General features: G+C 36.5%; 1 protein-coding gene and 1 long non-coding RNA gene across 2 annotated transcripts in view; both read right to left on the minus strand.

The window, feature by feature from the left end:
* LOC309631499 overlaps positions 1–23,207 on the minus strand; it is a 427,426-nt gene that overhangs the window by 281,471 nt on the left and 122,748 nt on the right. The gene's annotated exons all lie outside the window — the stretch shown is intronic.
* On the minus strand, positions 21,633–22,247 carry LOC309630672 (large ribosomal subunit protein eL30). The gene is made up of 2 exons (XM_082396132.1): positions 22,188–22,247; positions 21,633–22,081 (listed from the first exon to the last, which is right to left on the minus strand). Exon 2 carries the CDS (start codon positions 22,048–22,050, stop codon positions 21,703–21,705), a length of 348 nt encoding a protein of 115 aa, XP_082252258.1. The 5' UTR covers positions 22,051–22,081; positions 22,188–22,247; the 3' UTR covers positions 21,633–21,702.

The raw sequence follows: 23,207 nt of genomic DNA on the forward strand, positions 1-23,207 counted from the left end.
GGTTAGGACAAACGTATAACATATATCCATCCATATAGTCTCATACAGAGTATTTTCACTCACCTAAAAATATTCTGTGCTATGCCTATTTATCATCTCCCCCTTCTCCCTGGCAACTATTGACCTTTCTACTGTCTCAATTGTGATGCCTTTTCCAGAATGTCATATGCTTAGAATCAACAGTAGATAGCCTTCTCAAACTGAATTCTTTCACTTAAAAATGCACATTTAAGATTCCTCAGTGTCTTTTCATGGCTTGATAGCTCATTTCTTTTTAGCACAGGATAATACTCCATTTTCCGGTTGTACTACAACATATATTTATCCATTCACCTGCTGAAAGGCATCTTGGTTGCTTCCAAATTTTGGCAATTGTAAATATAGCTGCTATCACCATCTATGCTCAGAGTTTTGTGTGAACACAAATTTTCAACTCCATTGTGTAAATGTCAAGGAATGAAATTGCTGGATTGCATGGTAAGAAGATATTTGGTTTTGTAAGAAATGTCAAACTGTCTTCCAAAGTAGATGTGCTAGTCTGCATTCCCACCAGCAATGTATGAGAGTTCCTGTTGCTCTACATCTTCATAGGCATTTGGTGTTGTCAGAGTGCCAGATTTGGATTATTCTAATAATAATTAGATAATAATAATAATAATAATTAGTGTGTAGTAATGTCTCAGTGTTGTTTAATTTTCATTTCCCTAATAATGTATGATATTTAACATCTTTTCCTATGCTTATGTGCCATCTGTATATCTTCTTTGATGAGGGGTTGGTTAATGTCATTGGCCTATTATTTAATTGGCTGTCTGATTTTTGCTGTTGTTGTTGAGCTTCAAGATTTCTTTGTATATTTTGGATAACATTTTCTGTATTGGATGTGTCTTATGCAAATATGTTTTCAAAGTGGTTTGTCTTCTAATTCTCTTGATATTGTCATTCACAGAGCAGAAGTTTTTTAAAAATTTAATGAAGTTCAGCTTATTAATTATTTCTTTTTAAAAAAATTTTAATTAATTAATTAATTAATTAATTTTTGGCTACGTTGGATCTTTGCTGCTGCTCAGGGGCTTTCTCTAGTTGCGACAAGTGGGGGCTACTCTTTGGTGTGGTGTGTGGTCTCTGCATTGCAGTGGCTTCTCTTTGTTGCAGAGCATGGGCTCTAGGCACGTGGGTTTCAGTAGTTGTGGTGTGTGGTCTCAGTAGTTGTGGCTCGTGGGCTCTAGAGCACAGGCTCAGTAGTTGTGGTGCACAGGATTAGTTGCTCCATGGCATGAATCTTCCCGGACCAGGGCTCGAACCCGTGTCCCCTGCATTGGCAGGCGGATTCTTAGCCACTGCACCACCAGGGAAGCCTATCAATTATTTTTTTCATGTATCATGTCTTTGGTGTTTTATCTAAAAGAAATCACCATTCCCAAGGTCATCTAGGTTTTCTCCTATTACCTTCTATGGGTTTTATAGTTTTGAATTTTATGATTAGGTCTATGATCCATTTTGAGTTAATTTTTGTGAAGTTGTAAAGTCTGTGTCTAGATCAACTTTTTGCAAGTGGGTGTCCAGTTTTTCCAGCACCATTTGTTGAAAAGACTATCTTTGTTCCACTGTATTGCCTTTGCTCCTTGTCAAAGATCAGTTGCCTATATTTACATGTGTCTACTTCTGTGCTCTCTGTTCTGTTATTAATCTATCTTTTGCCAACACCAAATACTTAATTATTGTAGCTTTAAAGTAAGTCTTGAAGTCGGGTATTGTCAGTCCTCCAACTTCTCTTTAATATTCTGTTGGCTATTCTAGGTCTTTTGCCTCTCCATATAAACTTTAGAATAAGTTTATTGATATCCATAAAATGCTTTGCTGGGATTACGATTAAGATTGCATTGAATCTATAGATCAAGTTGGGAAGAACTGGCATCTTGAGAATGTTGAGTTTTCTTTTCCATGAACATGGTATATCTCCCCATTTATTTAGTTCTTTGATTCCGTTGATTAGAATTTTGTAATTTTCCTTATATAGATTTTAAATGTATTTTGTTATATTTACCTAAGTATCTCATTTTTTCATGGGGAGGGGGTTGCTAATATAAATGGTACAGTGTTTTTAATTTCAAATTCTGGTCATTGTCACTATATAGGAAAGCAGTTGACTTTTGCATATTAACCTTGTATGTTGTCACCTTGCTATAATAACTCATTAGTCTCAGGAGTTTTTTGGTTGATTCCTTCAGATTTTCTACATAGATGATTGTGTCATCTTGCATAAAAAAAGACAGTTTTATATTGTCCTTCACAATCTGTATACCTTTTGTTTCCTTTTCTTGCCTTTTTGTATTAGCAAGGAATGCCAGTATGATGTTAAAAGGGAGTACTGAGAGGAGACATCCTTGCCTGTACCTTACCATAGTGGGAAAAGTTCAAGTTTCTCACCACTAAGTATGGCATTAGCTGTAGCTTTTTCGAGATAGTCTATATCATGTTGAGAAAATTCCCTCTACTCCTAGTGTACTGAGAGTTTTTAAATATCATGAATGGGTGTTGGATTTTTTTCAAATGCTTTTTATGCATCAGTTGGTATAATCTTGGGATTTTACATTTTCAGTCTGTTTATATGAAAGGATTACCTTAATTAATTTTTAGATGTAGAACCAACCTTGCATACCTGGCATAAATTCCACTTAGCCATGGTGTATAATTATTTTTATAATTTTTTGGACTGGTTTGTTAATATTTTGTTGAGGGTTTTTGCATCTATGTTGATGAGAGATAGTGGTCTGTCATTTTCTTTTCTTGTAATGTCTGTCTGGTTCTGTTGTTAGAGTATTGCTGGCCGCATAGAATTAGTTTGGTAGTATTTCCTCTGCTTCTATCTTTTGGAAGAGATTGTAGATAATTAGTATAATTTCTTCCTTAAATGTTTAGTAGAATCCACCATTGTACTCGTCTGAGCTTGATGTTTTCTATTTTGGAAGGTTATTAATTATTGATTCAGCAGAGTTCTCTAGTAGCCTTAAGGTTCCCAGAAATTTATGAATAAAGAAATCAAGGCAAAATAATTTAGTGATATGGGCATCTTTATGTGTGACATGGGGACATTTATTTAGAAGATTTACTCTTGTGAGGTGTGGCATTAATACCAGCACAAATACAGTTTAGTGATAGTAACACTGAAAATTCAAGATTTCAGACTCAGATTCAATATCACCTTCTCCAGAAAGCCTCTATGACTCCTTTAAAATAATTGACTATTTGATCCATTTATTCCAGAAATCTATGTATTCTTTGAATATAAACCTTAAAACTATAAGGCAATTCTACATCTTATTTTGAGATACATGCTCAGAAAATGTATAATGATGTGCATGTAAATGAAAAACAGAAAGGGGCACGTTTGCATGAGAATGTGACCTTTACCAGAACTATTTGTAAATAATTCACATTATATTGTAAATATTTATCTTTTTGTTATGCCCTTTCTTTAATGAGATTAAAAGGAAAAGGAGATTATTTTATTTCTCTCTGAATTGTCAAGACTGAGCTCCAGGCCTCACCTATTGTAGGTGTTGCATGAATGAATAAATGGATGAGTGAATACATGCATGACAAAAGTCTGAGCTCGGCTGATCCTGAGTGTAATATACCACACCCTAACTTGCTTGCTTTCTATTTATCCTGATGCCTGCCAATCCAGTAATTCTATCCTTTTCACTGAGCATGTTGGAAACTTAAGGAAATGTGTGTGTGTGTGTGTGTGTGTGTATGTGTGTGTACCACATCTTCCGTGTCCATTCATCTGCTGATGGACAGTTAGGTTGCTTCTGTATCTTGGCTATTGACAATAATACTGCTATGAATACTGGGGCACATGTATCTTTTTGAATTAGTGTTTTTGTTTTCTTCAGATATGTACCCAGGAGTGGAATCACTGGATCATATGGTAGTCCTATTTTTAAATTTTTAAGGAACTTCCATACTGTTTTTCATATGGCTGCACCAATTTACAACCCCACGAACAGTGTACAGGAAGGGTTTTCTGTTATCCACATCCTCACCAACATTTGTTATTTATGGTATTTTTGAATGATAGCCATTCTGACATGAGTAAGGTGATATCTCATTGTAGTTTTGATTTGCATTTCTCTGCTGATTAGCAATATTGAGCATCTTTTTATGTGCCTGTTGGCCATCTATATGTCTCTTGGAAAAATATCTATTCAGGTTTTCTGCCCATTTCTTAATAGAGTTGTTTGGGTTTTTTTAAATTTTTAATATTGATTTGTCTAAGCTGCTTATATATTTTAGATCTTAATCACTTATTTGTCATATCATTTGCATATATTTTCTCCCATTCAATAGATTGTCTTTTCATTGTATCAGTGGTTTCCTTTGCTGAGCATATCCTGTAAATTGGTATTTTAATAAAAGGAGTACATACCCCTTTCATACACTGCTAGGAGGAATCAGCGAGGGTGACATTAATATAATTCTATTTCAATAAAAGGACAGTCATTTCAAAAAGTTTCATTCTATAATCATTTTACTTTCTGCATTGTGGTCAAAAGAGAAATAGTCTCATCTGTAAATGAAAGTTTAAAGGATAAACTGCACACCAATGATATCTGAATCATATCTGTTTCCTATATGTCTATCACCAAGACACTGGGTTGGGTGCTATGGGTGATGAAATAACCTTTAAGGCACAGTTCCTCACTTAAAGATAGTAATTAATACTAATCTAGGAGTGAAGCATGCACACAACAGATAACTAGGATTACACAGTAATAGACAATCATTTTGCAAAACCACAGCGAAGTTAAGTGACCTAAGTGATCAGAGGAGAGAGCCATTGGAAGCTGAGCCATCCTGAGATCCTCAGAGTGGAGAACTGGAGGTCAATCTTGAGGCAAGTAGGAGTCAGACAGGATGGTGGTTGGGTTGGGGGTAGGAGAAAGTTCCTGGCTAGAGGAACAGGGGTCACTAAAATGAACAAGGCAAAGCATAATCTCAGAGAACAGAAACCACATGTGGGAATGAGGGAGATGGTCAAAGAAGCAGAACATGTCAAGGTGGGTGAGCTTTGGAGAACCCAGAAAAGGGCTACCTAAACAACCCGGCCTTTGGCTTTGAGGCTCAGGAAAGATGTGTTCATTGCATTCTTCAGATTATTCTAGAATTTCCCTACACTCTCATCCTCTCCAAAAGATTTGTAAAAGTTCCATGCTAATATTCATAACTCGAGAGAAAACATTGATAGGAGTTGCAGGGATTGATTGCGCCTGAATGGAACCCAGCTCATGGAGGTGTGGGGAGATTGGATTATTAACCTCTAGCGGTCATATAGAAAGCCCAGGAATATGCAGTCTTCTGTTTTCCAGGCCAATGCTCTGGGGGTAGGTGGAGCTGGTATTGCTGTCTATGTACCTGAGCCTCAGAATGCAAGCACTTTGTCCAAGTCCACATGGCTAATAGGCCTAGCAACTAGAACCACATGTTGTTGGCTGCCATTCAAGGTTCTTTTCAATAAACCAAGCAGCTCCTGGATGCTGAAGTTATTTTGAAGACTGACAGAAGTTGAGCAGTAAATCTGGAATTCAATCACTATGAACTGATGATGGTGACCTTTAGGCAACAGTGTTCCCCAATGTCTTTCAGAATTAAGTCATTTGTACATAACACATGTTCATACTTCTTTTTACCAATTCTAAAATGTTAACACTGATTTTGTTATATATTTAAAAATAAATTAAATAAGCTCAGACTTTTTCTTTTCTGTTGTTTCTTTTGCTACTGCCTTACAGAATCCTTTACTCTTCTGCTCAGTCATGGTGAAAGCACCAAACATATCTGATTTGACCATGGATATGAGATGGCATGCACTTTTGTGTCTCCAGCACATAGGACAGTACCTGCTCTAGTAGGAATGTGGTCAGTAATGCTTAAGAATGAATGAGAATACATAAATGAATATTTGAACTCTATGATCAAAAAAAAAATCCCATCCAAATGCTGCAATCCTAGAGTCCTCGAGAGTTGTAATTACTCTTGGTAGTGTTCTAACCCCGATTTTTCCTCTTTCAGCAAAAATCAAGAAGCCAGCCAACAGTAATGAACAGAAGACCTCAAATGTGACTGTTATGCTGATTATTTCTTGGCAAATGGTGTGTTGGAAACTCATTAGCAGCATGTTTTGTCAAAGAAACAACAGAGTTTCACAGTCTCTTTCCTCTCTATTATCTTGTGATATTTCTATTTCCTTTTGCTGATACCTCAGTGAATAAATTTAACACTGGACTTCATTTTATCTCCTCACTTCTGTGTAAACCAACTGATGGGTAAGTAATTATGAATTATGGGTCAAACGTGAGGTTATGCATATCACTTTTATCTGTGATTGACACACATGCCATTTTGTTATAAGAAGTTTATTGTTCCACCATTTTTTCTAATGTGGAATTTACTATTTTTTTTAATGGTCTTGGTGATGAGTACCAAACTGCTTCACAAGGAGTAAAGGAAGTGTCTATTCCTTCCTCTATAAAGTTCTCAGAAGATATTGCTTCTTATCAAGGGCGTAGAGAAGTTATATTTTAGGTTCTTCAGTTTGAACGCTGAGGAAATGTTGTGGTTCGATTAGAGGGAAAAATCTGTGAGATGTGGCAGACACATCTGTGGAAACCTGTGGACGGTAACCCATTGTCACTATTTTGTTCATGAAAAGAAATGAGTTTTTTGTTGTTGTTTTGTTTTGTTTTGTTTTACCTCCACTCAGAGTCCTGGACTATATTCAGGAGACAATGAAGATTAATGCAACTCTTGTTGCCTCTCAAATTTGCTGTCCATGCTGTGCTCCCTTCTTTGTCTTAGATTCATCCCATTAAGTATCAGCATTCTCGTGTTTTGTCTTCACTGGAAACACTGTTCACTCTATGGATCTTTTTTTCTCATTTAATAGCCAAGACATAGAAGCAACCTAAATGTCCATTGACAGATGAATGGATAAAGAAGATGTGGTATATATATATACGATGAAATACTACTCAGCCATAAAAAAGAATGAAATAATGCCATTTTCAGCAACATGGAGACGATCATACTAAGTGAAGTAAGTCAGGCAGAGAAAGACAAATATCATGTGATATCACTTATATGTGGAATCTAAAAAAGAAAATGATACAAGCAAACTTATTTATGAAACAGAAACAGTCTCACAGACATAGAAAACAAACTTATGGTTACCAAAGGGGAAAGGGTAGGAAGAGAGATAAATTAAGAGTCTGGGATTAACATACACACACTACTATATATAACATAGATAACCAGCAAGGACCTATTGTATAACACAGCGAACTATACCCAATATCCTGTAATGACCTAAAATGGAAAAAAATCTAAAAAAATTATATATAAATATGTGTATATGTGTATATATAACTGAATCAATTTGCTGTACCCCTGAAACAGTACATTGTAAATCAACTAAAGTTCCATTTTAAAAAACAATAAAAAATTAAAAAAATAATGAATCATTGTAGCACACGTACACACTATAAGTTCACAGGTCTTCTTATGCTCCTGTGTATGAGATGCCAGACTGGGAGATGGAGCTGCAGAGGTGGAAGGCATGGCGTCTGCCCTTGAGGCAGGAGATGCACAGGTCAGCAGTGACTGCACAGTGAGAATCACCATGGAGAGCTGGGTGAGCTCAGCAGAGAATTCTGGGTGCAAACAGGTGCTGAACGGAGGCTTCCCTGATGAGTGGAGCAGCTGGTGCCATGGGGTTGGGAGAAGAGACGTAATCAAAGGATTCTTGTGAAAGGATATGATGTCTTAGCTGAGTCTCAAATCATAATAGGCACAGTCAAGAAAACATGTCAAGAGTAGGCAAAGGCTTCAAAAGGTGTTTTGGGAAACATGTTGTCTTGAGATGGTTAGAGCGCCAGGTGTGCGCAGTGAGAGGCAGGAGATGAGTCATGAGAGCTCAGCGAGGGATACAAGTCAACACAGCTAACCTTTCAATTCTCTGTCTTCAGGGTGGGAGTCTATTCTTAGGCAAACACATGGCGTCTGCCCTTGGAGAAGCCTCTGAGCTTCTTTGTGAGAAAGGTAGGGATGAGGAAGAAGGGGTGAAAGGTAGGGAAGCAATGAGAGGGGAAAGCCAGTCACTGTGGAGCAGACACATCAGAAATGACTTTAGGAGAAAGAGGATACTTTTTAAAGTTTGTACATAAAAGCTTACAGTAGGTTCATAATGGGTCCAATTTTTACTTCTTTTTAATTTTTTTTATTGAAGGATAGTTGATTGACAATGTTGTTAGTTTCAGGTGTACGACAAAGTGATTCAGTTATACATATGTATATCTATTCTTTTTCAGATTCTTTTCCATTACAGTTTATTACAAGATACTGAGTATAGTTGCCTGGGCTATACAGTAGATCCTTGTTGGTTATCTATTTTATATATAATAATATGTATATGTTAATCCCAAACACCTAATTTATTCCCTCCCTCTCCCTTTTGGTAACCATAAGTTTGTTTTCTATGTCTGTGAGTCAGTTTCTGCTTTGTAAAGAAGTTCATTTGTATCATTATTTTAGGTTCCACATATAAGTAATATCATATGATATTTGTCTTTCTCTGTCTGACTTACTTCTCTTAGTATGATCATCTCTAGGTCCATCCATGTTTCTGCAAATGGCATTATTTCATTCTCTTTTTATTTCTGAGTAATATTCCATTGTATATATACACCACATCTTTATCCATTCATCTGTCAATGGACATTTAGGTTGCTTCTATGTCTTGGCTATCAATTGTTACTGCTAATTGTACTGAGCAAGATAAACCTCATGAGGGAGACTGGAAACACAAGACTAAGTGCTCCAGAGTGATTTTCTCCAACAGCCTTGTCTTCTTTGGCCTTCTGATCTTCTGTGGACCCCACTATGCTAGCCCTGTGTCTGGGCACGATTTTCTCCTGCTCTGTTCTGAGCTCCTGAAGGTCAGGGTTCATCTGTTCAGTCACTAGTACCCAGCACAGCCCTGGCACACAGAGGTTGCTCAGAAAATGCACAAAAGAATTAAAAGGACAACAGGGGTTTGGAAACTGATTGAGAAAGCAATTTTGCCTACAGGGTTTTTTTCTCACAACATAATGTACATAATTGCGTATGAAGGCAGCAGTGAGGCAAAAAGCATGGATAAGTTGTAACAAAGAGAAGAAACAAACTGAATTTTAAAAACTGAAGCAAGGCAGAGTGGATAATCATTTGACACCTGGAATAATACATGTGGAAAACGGGGGTGGAGGAAATATTTCTATGGGACATGGAATGAGCTGAATGTATTAGAGAATGAAGAGAGACAAAGAAAGGCAGGCAAGGTTTCTTTCAGGGGTGGAGGGGAAGAAGCACATTGAGATCTAGGGGCAGAACCAAGAAACACTCCACCCCTCCTTACCCCTCTCACCCCACCAAGACTACAACATAAGGTTCTGTATGAACTTCTACAATCCACATTTCCCTGGGTTTTGAATCTGGAGCTCTGTGATCAACCTCTGGGAAGGCATTTATAGAAAGCCCAGGCATTAAAATGATGGTGTCTATTGAATGAAGTATTTTGCTAACTGGAGCCGCTGCCCCCCACTTCTCTGTCCTGCCTGGAGAGGTCGCTATGACATATTCTTCTTATGGTAGCAATAGTTAAATTAGAGGCAGAATATTTGAGTTCTTTCTCTGGCTTCTCTATCCACTGTAGGTATGAATAGAGCTTTATAATGTGAACTCATAAATCCCGTGATCAAATTTAAAAATATTTGTTCTTCACAGGCACTAAATGAGCAGAAGCTCTAAAAAAAATCATATCATAAACTCCATGCTTTTAAAAGTGGTTAATTTTCAAGAAGGGTTATATATCAAGCTGTTTAAAACATTTCTTTTATGTCCCAAACTTTTGTTTTTGTTGCCCTGATTTTTGTGCAAAATATGACAGAATGGATCATCAAACTCTCAAAAGCATCATTAAGTAAAACATAAAAGATGAAGCTTATCAGATTTAGTACTGAAAAAATTATATATTTATATAAATATATTCACTGTTCAAAAAGAATCTATCTTGCATACATCTATCTTGGGTAGATTACCATTCTACATTTATTGATTGTCCCTTCATCCCTCTGGTTAAATCATTTATTTACTTTGACATTGCTGATAAGACTACCAGAACCATAAACTTTAATTGAAGAAGAACCTAGTACTTTTTTGATGAACCACAAAAAAAGAATAATAAAAGGTGTACACTTTAATAACAAGTCTGATTATCTCGCCTTGCAGTTGAGGGGTAGGGAGTGTCCAATCATCCTCCAAATACTACTGCAAAGAAATGACCAGATCTATGCAACAGCACCGCTGTGCAAAGAGATGAAGTAAACATGACTGCAAAAGCATTCACCTTTATCAAGGCACTGGGTTTCTGCTTGAGAGTTTCTACTTCAAACCGGAAAAGATAAATGAAGCAAGCATAGCATGGAAAAGATAAATAAAAAGCTTATTGTTGGGGTATACTTAGCTAGTCCATAGAAAATTCTACATTTCAGATTTATTATGACTTGATGGCCATGAGGAGGGCTGTGTCACCAGAGGGCAGAGCATCGGTGCCTAGAAGATAGTAGACACCCAATAAATATTTCTTGAATACACTTCTCCTCTCCACTTTCACTGAAGGAAGGGAAAACAAAATAAAAATAATCCATCAAAATTAACTGGACATCTGTTGTTTTTAGATAAAAGAGCAAGCGGTGATATTTGGTTTTAGAACCTATGTGCATATTTTTGGTGTTCTACTAAATATAAAAAAGCATTAAATACATTGTCAGATAATTTAGTAATCTACAAAGATCTGGTGGCCCTGTGTGTCAAGCATTACAATAAAAGCTGTAGATCATTCATTCAAGAATAAGTAAGGCAGAGACTCTTCCCTTGAAGTAAGATAAGATGATGATATATTACTTGTATGCAACCTGTACCTCTAAAGCAGTGGTTTATGCTTTAATGTGCATAAACCCAACTGAGGTATTTGGATACATGGAGATCATTCACCACCAACACCCTTCAGGTAATCTGATTCAGTACATCTGAGGTTAGCCCCAGGAATCTACATTTATAACAAACGCTCTAAATAAAGGTGAAATAAAAGTTTATAACTTGGGCAGCATTTCTTAAACCTAACAGCATATTAAAATTCCTTTATGATCTTTATAAAAATTCCAATGTTTTTTCCCCACACCCAAAATTCTAATTGAATTGTTTTTCATGTAATTATTTTGAAAGATCCTCGGGTTATTCTCAAGCACACTCAGGACTGAGGAACACTGCCTTAGAGAACCAGAACAATGAGGTTAAGAACCCCTGGCAGATATCTTACATTGTGTGGGTCCTATATTTTCAGATGTGACCCCACTTCCTAGAACCTAATTAGCTATCATATCATCATCATCATAGAAATCATTGGCAGTAGAATGGTTATTTTTTATTTTACTTTTGCTTTTTATATTTCAGTCATTCTTGTGCTTTACATAGGGATGATTGTGTTTAATCTTCCCAATCATTGTCTCTGGAGAGGGACAAAGAAATCTGCACTTTAAATACGCATTCCAGATAATTGTTATATATATTAACTTTGAGAGCCATTGCCTCTCAATACTTTCTCTTCAAAACTGCAGTGTAATCTTTTTTTTCCCACAGTATGCTTTTTTTTTTTAAGTGTGAGGATAGATTACCTTGCTTGAAGCTCTCAGAGGCTCCCCATTTCCCCGAGGTAGATTGTGAGGATTAAAAGAGAACAGCTGTATGTAAAGCAACTCAAGGGTCTAGAATCCAGTAAGTATAAAATCTGACCTCCAGTTATACATATATATACATATATATATATATGTATACTTTTACAGATTCTTTTCCCTTATAAGTTATCACAAAATATGGACTATAGTTCCCTGTGCTATACAGTAGTAGGTCCTCGTTGGTTATCTATTTTATATATAGTAGTGTGTATATGTTAATCCCAAACTCCTAATTTATCCCTCCCCCCCTTCCCATTTGGTGACGATACGTTTGTTTTCTATATCTGTGGGTCTATTTCTGTGTTGTAAATAAGTTCATTTGTGTCATATTTTAGATTCCACATATAAGTGATACCATATGATGTTTGTCTTTCTCTGGCTTACTTCACTTAATATGATAACCTCCAGGTCCCTCCATGTTGCTGCAAAAATCACTTTGTTGTACACCTGAAGCTAACACAACCTTGCAAATCAACTATACTTCAATTAAAAAAAAAAAAACAAACCTTAGAAAAAACAAACAAAAAAAAGCAAAAAAAAAAAAAAAATCTGACCTCCAAAAGCCAGTTCATCTCTCAAGTAAAATATAATGGCTTCACCATTACCATCCTCCCCACAAACACACACACACAAACTCTAAACCCTTTGCAGAACCACACATACCCTCTGAGGCTTCAGATCTTACCAGTTGTTTCTCCATCTGCTTTAAAATCTTTCTCACACTGCCACCCACTTGCTCTCTTCTCAGTTTAGTTGTCTGCCAGCCTTGATATTTTTAATGTTCAATGGACACATCCTGGCCAGTTCTGGATCCTGGAAAAAGGGGTCCTGGATGTTCTAAGTGAATAGCAGGGTAGGAACGTATAAACAAGAATTTGAAGGTGGAGGTGCGTGTGTGTGTGCATGTGTGTGTGTGTGTGTGTGTGTGAGAGAGAGAGAGAGAGGTCAGTGAAGGACACTGATTGATGAAGGTAGAAAGCCTGTCTTGGGAGAAGTTTGATTTCCATCAATCAATCTAATGGTAATGACATATTTCACTGGGTAAACAAATTCTTTAATCAGATAATTGCTCTTTTCAAAGTCTGTAGGTTAGTTTAGGACCCAGGTAATGCAGCTCCTCACTGGCTTAGTGGTGTTTTTATTTTCCAGGGAAAAATTCTACTCCTGATTCTGCAATGATAGTGAATTGCGAGGTCCCAATGCTCATGGACTGGGAATGCTATTCTCTCCCAGGTTAGTGCTTAGATAAAAACTGAGCAACACGGTCAATGTAGAGTCACCTAATTAGAGACAGCAAGTTGAAAGCAATCTTTGGAACCATCAAATCAACCTCCTTCTTGTACAGATGAAGAACCAGGTCCATGGTACTAATCTTCTCTTGGAACTAGGTCACCAGCCAGCTGTACTCCATTCTGAATAAGAAACAACTTTGTCCAGAAAGAAGTCTTTACCGAAGAAGAAAGATGAAAAAGTTGCATTTGATCATGGGCTAATAATGTCAGCATAAAGCCAAAGAGTGTTACTAAATTCAAAAACATGCCACGGATCTAGAATGGTCAAGGGAGGCTAGAAGATAAAAGCTGATTTTGACTTGTTCAGAGTGTGCCTTACTTTTGTCAGCCATGGTCTCCTGTACAAATCCCCCTGGTCATCATTGCTCTGACAAGTTATGATAGTGATACTTACTTGGTGGGTCAAATATTAAAAGAGAGCTTGCTCCCTTCTCTCTGCCATTCTGACATGTTTTCTCTAATAGTCAGAGAAACTACATCTTCTTTTACCCTTTTCTTCCTGGCTAACTGAGCTAGACTACCATTATTTTATAAAGCTGCCTTTACTCCTTGAAATCCTCTGGAAGAGAAAAAAGTATATAGTTAAAGTAGATAAGAATTATAAAAGCTACAGGAATAAAATAATTTTAATTTGTGACACAGGTTGTCAAACTGTTCAATAATCAGAGGTCTGAGTTTTCACTCTTTAGAGGGAATGTTAAATACCATAAAGTCTTGGGGCTCCCCCAAAACACAAGATGGGGCCATCTAGGACTGGGGAGGGTGGGAGTGGGGAGAAATGGGAGTGACTGCTAATGGGTATGAGGGTTCTTTTTTTGGGTGAAAGTGTTCTAAAATTATAATATTATAGTGATGTTTGCACAACTCTGTGAGTATACTGAAAGCTCTTGATTTGTACACTTTAAATGCGTAAACTGTACAGTAGATGAATTATATCTCAATAAATCTATTTTTTTTTTAAAAGGGTACTTTTCAAGTCCATGTGCACAGAAACCAAAAGGGTTAGATAGAAACAGGTACTGTTCATGTTTCTGATCATCTCCAGTAATGTTTTCAACACATTGTCATTTCAGTAACTATTAATTACTATAGACCGTACCTCATCTGAGAAGCTGCCTCCAGCAAGCAATTGACTTTATTTAGCTGTGATTCTTTGCTGTGGAAAGTAATTACATATAATAGGCATTCCCTCATCTCCAAGTCACCCAAGAGTTGAAGCCAATGGAAAGAAGTGATTGCATTTAACGGGAGTAGCTATTTCTAAAAGTTGATGTACAGTTTCTCATTTGTAAGGGGAGAGAGTTCTCTCTACTTCCACACATGAATGTTATCTTTAACCAAATTTATACTGTGGTTGCACTAATACCATTTACTATTATTTCAAAATTATAGATTGATTATAAAAACCAGCAGATTTTAATGTGCCCACATAAATAATAGCTAGCATTGTCATTAATTAAATGTTGCTAAATTCTTTCCTTTCTTTGTGTATGCTTGCCTTATCATGCCAAGAGATGGTAATCTGCTGTTTATTAAAAGACCATAAATGCATAAAAGGGATGGAGATAAATAGCTTCCTAGATATTTTCAATATTGTGCTGTCATTCTTATGTGACACATGTGATTTTGTATGAATAATGAATATGGTGAAATGGGATTTGTTTCTGCACATTTTAATTAAACATAAGCTGAAGGACCACAGAGAATGGACTCTGATCATTCGAATTACTGGCCCTTTATACCACGTGATTTGAGAGGCAGGGTGGTCTGATTTTGTTTTAGTGTCTGACATATGTTAGTGTGAAGCCCAGTATTACCCAAGCTGTTTGATCAAAGGCAACTTAATTAACCTCTCTGAGACAGTTTCCAAATATGCAATAATATGGATAAGGCACTAATCTGCTGGAGTTTTTGTGAAGATTACATATAAAACACCTTTTCCAAAGCACCTAATACAGTAAATCGGAAGTATCAAAATGTTAGTTTCACTTAATTTCATTTGAAAGATGTTCCTAAGAGTGTCGTATGCAGTCTCTTCTATAACCCATCATGTTCTTGAAAGTCCACCATCAAATCTTATTTCTTTTAGAGTCTTTAAGTCATTTTAGTTATGAAGAATAACTAAAGTTTGGGGAAGTACACACATTAATACACTGCTGGTGTATACATTGCTGGTGACTGTGTAAATTGAAATGTACTTTCTGGAGAGTGATTTAGACATAAATATGTTCAGATGTTTTAAATTAGAGGCTCACTTTTAAATACCTATCCTAGGTTGTAACAAGACATGTGGGCCAAGCTTTAGGCACAAATACATTAACCACAGCATTATTTATAATATAAAAAATAGGATTTTCTGAATTTCCAACTTTAGGGGAATTAAATAAGTTTTGGTAGATCTCTAGCAGCCATGCTGCTCTCTAGTTCTATGCCCCCTCTTCATACTCTGAGCCAAAGCCAAAAGAGGGGATGTATGTAGGAAGCCATACCTGCCATTTATTGGAACAAGCAGATCACCACAAATCAACAAGTTCTTAGCACCAGGAAGAAAATCCTTATTATTGTTATTTCCTAGAATATTTGAATACTTTCTTTACTGTAGAGTTCCAAACACACACACACACACACTCTCTCTCTCTCTCTGAAAAAAAATAAATAAATAAATAAAATATATATATATATTCTCTTTTGATGGGAAAATTTAAACCATTTACATTTGAAGCAATTATGAATAAGTGAGTAACACAGCAAGAGAGGAAAAATGGAGCAAGAGAACTACAAAACAGTCAGAAAACAGTCAGCTGACATTTGTAAGTCTCTCTTGAGAGACAGGTGATAGATAGATAGACAGATGATAGATAGATGCAACTACATCTATATAGATATACAAAACTTTTCATTAAATTACATACTATAAAAATATCATGAAATTTTTATTTACAAACTTCTTTCCAGGGACTCTAGGAGAAAATTGCTCTGAACTTTAAGGCAGGCTTTCATACTAAGATCTTACTTGTTGATATTTTTTCAGACAGCAGAGAAGACCTATAACGTGGGCTTCTCAGAAGAGGACCATCTATACGTTGTCCATCCTAGAGGTGGGATTATTGCTCCAAAGCTGCTACTAAACAGTCACCACATGCACAGGAAATGTGCTTGAGCTCCACTATGATGAGAACCTGCCATCCTCAGTCCAACAAAAATCCACTTTTTTCCTGTGGATTTGTGCTCCACAATAGATATTTACTCCATTAGGTTTAATTGTACCTAAATATCAGTTTACAAATGGAAAGAAAGAGGGGTGGAATCAAGAGTTATTTTCTCCTCTGACATTTTCATTCACATATCAACTTTAAATATAAATGTGAGCACGTAAAGCATTGGAGCCATCAGAACTTTTCTGAGAATAGATTTCAGAAACCTAGCTTTGTGACAGCTATGAATAAACATCAAATATTCCAGGCAAGTAAATTTTATGGTCAGCAACTGAATATTGCTTTGATGTTAATTTATATTACAGAATCAGTTCTACCAATTCACTACACTTTTATAGCTGAGTTGTCCTGCAGGAAGGATACTATTTAATGTCTGTTTTGTATTATTCCTGTAGTTTTCCTATTAAAATATATTAATCTATAAATTTATAAATATCCATATGATGGCATATTATGCACATATGAAACTATGCACAATAAGTGAAAAGAAGAGGATTCATATTTTGTATAATAGAATGTAAATCATATCAAAATATATCATGATTAGGCTGAAAAATATTACAAGTAAATGTAACAAAATAATTAATATCTATTAGGTCTTTGTGATGAAATCGTGTATTTATTTTTATATCAATACCTTTTCTTCATTTTCCGTGATTCTGACAATGAACATGTGGCAATAAAAGCTATGTAAAATAATAGTACCTTCCTTTAATTATGTGTGAGAATTGAGTATAATTTCACTTGGGAAAACACCCACGATAGTGCAATGCTCAACACTGTCTCAGCCAATGTTCCTTCTCTCAGATTATAATGGAAGACAATAAGGATAGTTTCTTTTCCCAAAATATCTCTTCCACAGTCATTCATTGTTCTTGAAATTCCACCTTTAGGAATTTTTTCATTTGAGTCTTGAAGCATCTTATGAGGAATCCTGTGATAATTTAGTAAATCTCAGGAGGAATCCGGAAGGGGAAAGTATATCTAGTAATTTCTAGTTAATTCCTTGACATCAAGAATGAGTTCATAGACTGCTCAGGTAAAGGGTCTGACCAGACACCCTTCCTTTCCCTCTACTGTCAGAATTCAGTATAGGCTCTATTTGATTGACTCCGAACCATTTAAAGATTGCCTTTGTCCTAAGGGTAACTCTCAAACTGGATTAAACAGATTCCAAATTATTACAAGAAAAAAAAAAAAACAAAGATTTTTCTTTGGCTTATGTTGTTGCCTCCTGCTAAAATGTAACTACTCTTCTAAAGTTTGTCTCATCAGCCGACTGTAAGTCAGATACATTGCAGTGCAAATGAGTTGTAGCAGAGAGAAACTACCTTGATTTATGGTTGGGGTCTGACCAGGCAGGGCACTAGGACCATCACATTTTAAGCCCCTTGAAATTCCTTCATATGCTAGAATTCGAAAAGGGACTTACTAGCTTTAGAAAAAGTACTATAATTATTTAAATTTAGAGCTTCTTTTATACTGTCCCTAATCATCACAACAAGCCTACAGGGCAATGATCTTCATTATTGCTATTATGAGTTTTAATATTCTTATGGTACCATTACAGAGACTGAGACATCAAGAGCTTGGAAACAATATCCACGTATTACGTTCTTATCTCCTGCTATTTACCCTCCAACTTCCTCTAGGGGAAGAAGAGAAAATAGAAGAAACCAACTATTCCAAGAACAGTTGTTATTCTCCAGGGCTCTAAGAATTGGCTACATCCTGCCCATGAAGCTCGGGAAGCCACATGGGTTGAGCCACTCTCTCCAGTGATAGCTGCACACGTGGCACACTCCATGTTTGGGTAAAATATGTGTAGTACCCTCCCAGCTCCATGCTCCTCCATTATCCCTAATTCTAGTAAGGAAGTGTACTGACATTGATCAAGACTAGTTATCAGGCAAACAGTGTTTAATAGGACTTTGTAAAAAAATATGTATATAGTATATATATAAGGTATATATATACTTTATATATATACTATAGTTTGACCTCATCCCTTCTACTTTGTGCTGATATGGATGAAGAAGAAGGAAGAGGGTTTTTATTTTTCAAAGTAAAATTCGGATATTTAAGTTAGTGGATCCCAGCACAAACATTACATTCCTATCATAAATATCGATATATCTTTATGAATGTGTGGGTGTGCCTTCATAGTTCTTTGTCTATTGCTTTATCTCTATCTACTTTGCTTTCTGTGGTAATTCCACACCTAAATCCACTGTGAGAGAAGGTCAACTGATGTGATTAAAGCTCTGAAGCTAAATTGCATGAGTTTCAATCCCAGATCCACTTACAAGCTATATGTTTAAAACAGTGTCTATAACATAGCAGTTAGGTGGTAGATACTATTATTATTGTTGTTGTTGTTAGTTTTGTTATTATTAATGTTTATATTTTTCTATGTTAGCAGACATTACTCGCAGAATCCTTAAATATTTTAAAATACACACATCTCTGCTTATACCCATCTTAGAATAAGAGCCACCATTGCTCATGTGAAAATCAGTTGGTCTTTTGAGTTGGAGACTCTATTTTTCTGAATAAAAAATTAGGGATCACGTTTGAATCTACTGTTTGTTTCCTCCTCTCATTGTATCTTATTAGTATGTCATATATATCTCAATTTCAACTGTTCTGAAAGTCAGCTACCTGTCTATGAGCAACTTTTCAGGGGTACCGGATGTGGATATCATATATGTGATCACCAACTAAAAATTGACACTTGCCATATGGCTCTACAAGGATTAAATTAAAGCTGTTGCAGCCGCTGACCTTCAACACCCCCTGAAAAGAGTTCAGGGTGGAGATCAGGAATGAGGCACTCTGTGCTCTGGGAAAAACTGCCTGAACAGGCCTTCAATAGTTAGATATTTTCAGGATAGGATTTTATGAGCCCAATTCTTGCATCTCCTCGTGTCTTGAAAAGCACTAAAATTATTAACGGTGACATCTGCTCCTCGTGACTAGCAGCAAGCCTCTGTCGAAATGTGTGCTTGATTGCACATACCCCCTTCACTAAAAGCACATATATACTGACCTCCCCCCTACCTCTTTGGAGCAATTTCTCAGAGCTATCTGAGATGCTGTCTCCCAGGCTATAGTCTTCATTTTGCCCTAGATAAAACTTAACTCACGACTCTCACGTTGTGCATATTTTTTCAGTCAACATGATGTACCCTATCCCTCAAGTCAGGTCAACCAAACACACTTTCCACATCTGTTGAAATCTATTCTTTAATCAGATGACTACTCAACACTCAGAAGGGTGTCCTCCAAGGTGCCATGAAGTATACCCAAATACTGCCCCAAAATTTCTGTACAGTTCCTTTATAACACAATGACTCTAATGTATTACTTCCATACACAAATTAAATGCTAACAAAGAAAAGATGAAGTTATAAGTAAAAATATGTTCATTAAAATAAAATAAAACCAAAACAGTCAAATGATACACAAGTAGTCAAAGCAAGGAATATCTTTCATTCTTCTCTTCCTGTTCTAATTAAATTCTCCTCAGTTAAACACTATTTACCCCCTCCCTATTTAGTTTATTGTTTTTCTTCTCTTTATATTTTACCTACTATACACTCATTTGGAACTTGTCCCTTCTTTCCTCTTAAATGTGTTTTGTTTTGTTTTGGTTTTGTTTTGCTTTTGTTTTTTGTTTTTTTAAACTTAATTTTTATTTTATATTGGAGTATAGTAGATTTACAATGTTGTGTTAATTTCAGGTATACGGCAAAATGATTCAGTTATACATATACATATATCCATTCTTTTTCAGTGTGTTTTCCCACATAGGTTATTACAGAATATTGAGTAGAGTTCCCTGTGCTATAAAGTAAGTCCCTGTTGATTATCTATTTTATATATAGTAGTGTGTATCTGTTAATCCCAAACTCCTAATTTATCCTCCCCCCTACACTTTTCCCCTTTGGTGATCAGAAGTTTGTTTTCTACGTCTGTGGGTCTATTCTGTTTTGTAAATAAGTTCATTTGTATCATGTTTTTAGATTTTACATATAAGTGATATCATATAATATTTGTCTTTGTCTGACTTACTTCACTTAGTATGATAATCTCTAAGTCCATCCATGTTGCAGCAAATGGAATTATTTCATTCATTTTTATGGCTGAGTAATATTCCATTGTGTATATGTACCACATCTTTTTTAGTATAAATAAGTGTGTATTTTTATGATGTCTATCACACACACTAAAGAATATATATAAATATGTATGTAAAATATATGATAAAATTAATAACATCAATATGACTGCACAGTTATTATTGCTGCATAGCGAATTACCCCAAGACCCTGTAGCAGGAAATGGACCATTTTATTCTGCTCATGATTGTGTGAGCAGTAATTTGGACCCCAGTGTGGATGGCTTGTCTTTGTGGGGCAATTTTTGGAGCCTCAGCTGGGAAGATTCAAAGACTGGCAGTGATTACACAGCTTGGGTCTAGACTCATCAGAATGATCAGTAATTCTCAAGACAATGCTTAGGCTTTGAAACCTCCAAGACTGGAATTCCCTAGTTCAGCACCTACATATGTCTTGGCTTCCTGACATCATGGCAGCCTCAGGGTACTCAGACTTCAGGGCCCCAAGAACAAGTTTTCTAGTGAATAGGAAAGTGGCTGCAGCACATTTTCTGACTTAGTCTTGAAACTTTCAAGACATTTATTGGTCAAAGTAGTGACAAGCCCACCAAGTTTCAAGGGTAGGAGATCTAGAGCTCACTTCTTGACATGAAGAGTGGCAAAGTGAGAAGTATTTGTCAGATGGGAGACATTGTTGCAGACGTCTTTGGAAAATAGCCACCATCCAGTCTCAAAGCAGACCATTACTACTACCTCTGAATCTTGCCGTGATTACTTTCTCTTGCCTTCTGAATCTTGCCGTGATTACTTTCTCTTGCCTTAGACCAGTGGTCCCCAACCTTTTTGGCACCAGGGACCGGTTTCGTGGAAGACAATTTTTCCATGGACCAGGGGTGGGGGTGTGGGGGAGTAGGGTTTGTTCAGGTGGTAATGCGAGTGATGGTTCAGGCAGTAATGTGAGCGATGGGGAATGATGGGGAGTGGCAGATGAAGCTTCACTCACTCCCCTGCCGCTCACCTCCTGCTGTGTGGCCTGGTTCCTAACAGGCTGCAGACCGCTATCAGTACACAGACCAGGGGCTGGGGACCCCTGTCCTAGACAGGTAACCATTTTTGTGAATCTCCTCAGCTATTTGTTATCCTTAAATCATATATTACTTTACTTCATCAGTTATTTTATTTATTTATTTTTTTTTAAAAGAAGCTCTGGCCAGTTTTATTAAAGAAAAATTGTGCATGATTTACTTTTCACCAGTCTGTTCTGGCATGCTTCTAATGATATCAGAATCACCTGGATCAATGATAGCAAGTGTGCAAACTCTGTAGTATTTTCCACACGCTGTGCCCAATTCAATATTATTGCCACTGTAGTGATGGACACCAGTTTTGGCCAACATGGCATAATACTCTATTTCAGATTTCCTCAAGGCTGGGCAGTTGTTGGCGAGGATGACCAGTTTCGCTTTGCCGTGTCGGATCATTTTCAGAGTCTGCTTGTACCCCAGCACGTACTTTCCACTTTTCATAACCAGCTGGAGCCTAGAGTTGATCGACTCCAGTGACTTTTTCGTCTTCTTTGCAGCCACCATCTTCCTGCCTTAGGCGCGGGACGCCCCCAGTCTAGAACACAGAGGACAAGACAGGAAGTTTAGGATCCGAAGCTCCAAACGGCAACTCCCTGGACTCCCCGCGTGGCTTAAACCTCGGTACGGAGGAGCCTACTCACTCACTGCAGCCGCCAAGATGGCCAGAGAGCGAGAAAAAAAAAAAAAAAAAAAAAAAAAAAAAACTTCATCAGTTATTAATCTCTGTCAACTCTGTAAACATGATGGATGTAGTAGTTCTAAAACATACCTGCAACTTCTTTGCCATTTGCAGAGAAATAAAGAGCTAGAGTCTAATCCCTGCCCTTCGAATATAAGCTTGTTTAGTGATTGACTCTAATGAATAGAATGTAGCAGAATGGGCAGTGTGATTTCTGAGGCAGCTTCATAAAAGACTATGCAACTTCTACCTGGCTTTCTTTTGAAACATGTGTTTTGAAGTCCAAAACTGCCAGGTAAGAAGTCCAGTTCTGAACCACCATGTTGCGGGTATCATGTAGAGAGGTCACATGGAGGAAGAGAGAGATGCCTGAGAAAAACAGTCCTTTTAGGTCTCAGCTGTTTGAGTCTTCCACATTCAGTCACCAGATATGTGAGTAAGGAAGGTTTTGAATTGACTCAAGATCCTCTAGTCATTGATTACTGCCACATTATCCTTTGAGCAAGAACCACTAAACTAGACCCAAGCAACCATTAGCACTGCAAGTAATAATATTCATCAATGATTATTATTTTATGGATGGTTAATGTAATGTTTGGTCAAATCCTCCTTAAAAAATAAATTGGACCTGATGAAATAGATAACAATATATCTATATATATAAATATATCAATATCTATCTATCTATCCATCTATCTATTTGAAGATGGGGGATTTTTAATTATGTTCTGTATTCTTGTATGTTAATTTGTCTTTTCATTTTTCTTTCATTCCTAGGGTCAATTCTGTAAGATACTTTTTCTATGTATTTTTCCGTTTCATCTAGGTTTTTGAATTTATTTGCAAAGAGTTGTCTAAATTAAATTTATTCTGTTTTGATCATTGTCTGTGCTTTGTCTTCTCACTATGTTGTTTATTAGTCTTTTCTTCCTTTTTTTTTTATTATGTAGCTGGTGATTTGGCTTTTACAAAATATTTTGAA

The sequence above is a fragment of the Balaenoptera borealis genome (genome assembly GCF_965194805.1).
Source record: "Balaenoptera borealis genome assembly, chromosome: 6".
Classification (NCBI taxonomy): Eukaryota; Metazoa; Chordata; class Mammalia; order Artiodactyla; family Balaenopteridae; genus Balaenoptera; species Balaenoptera borealis.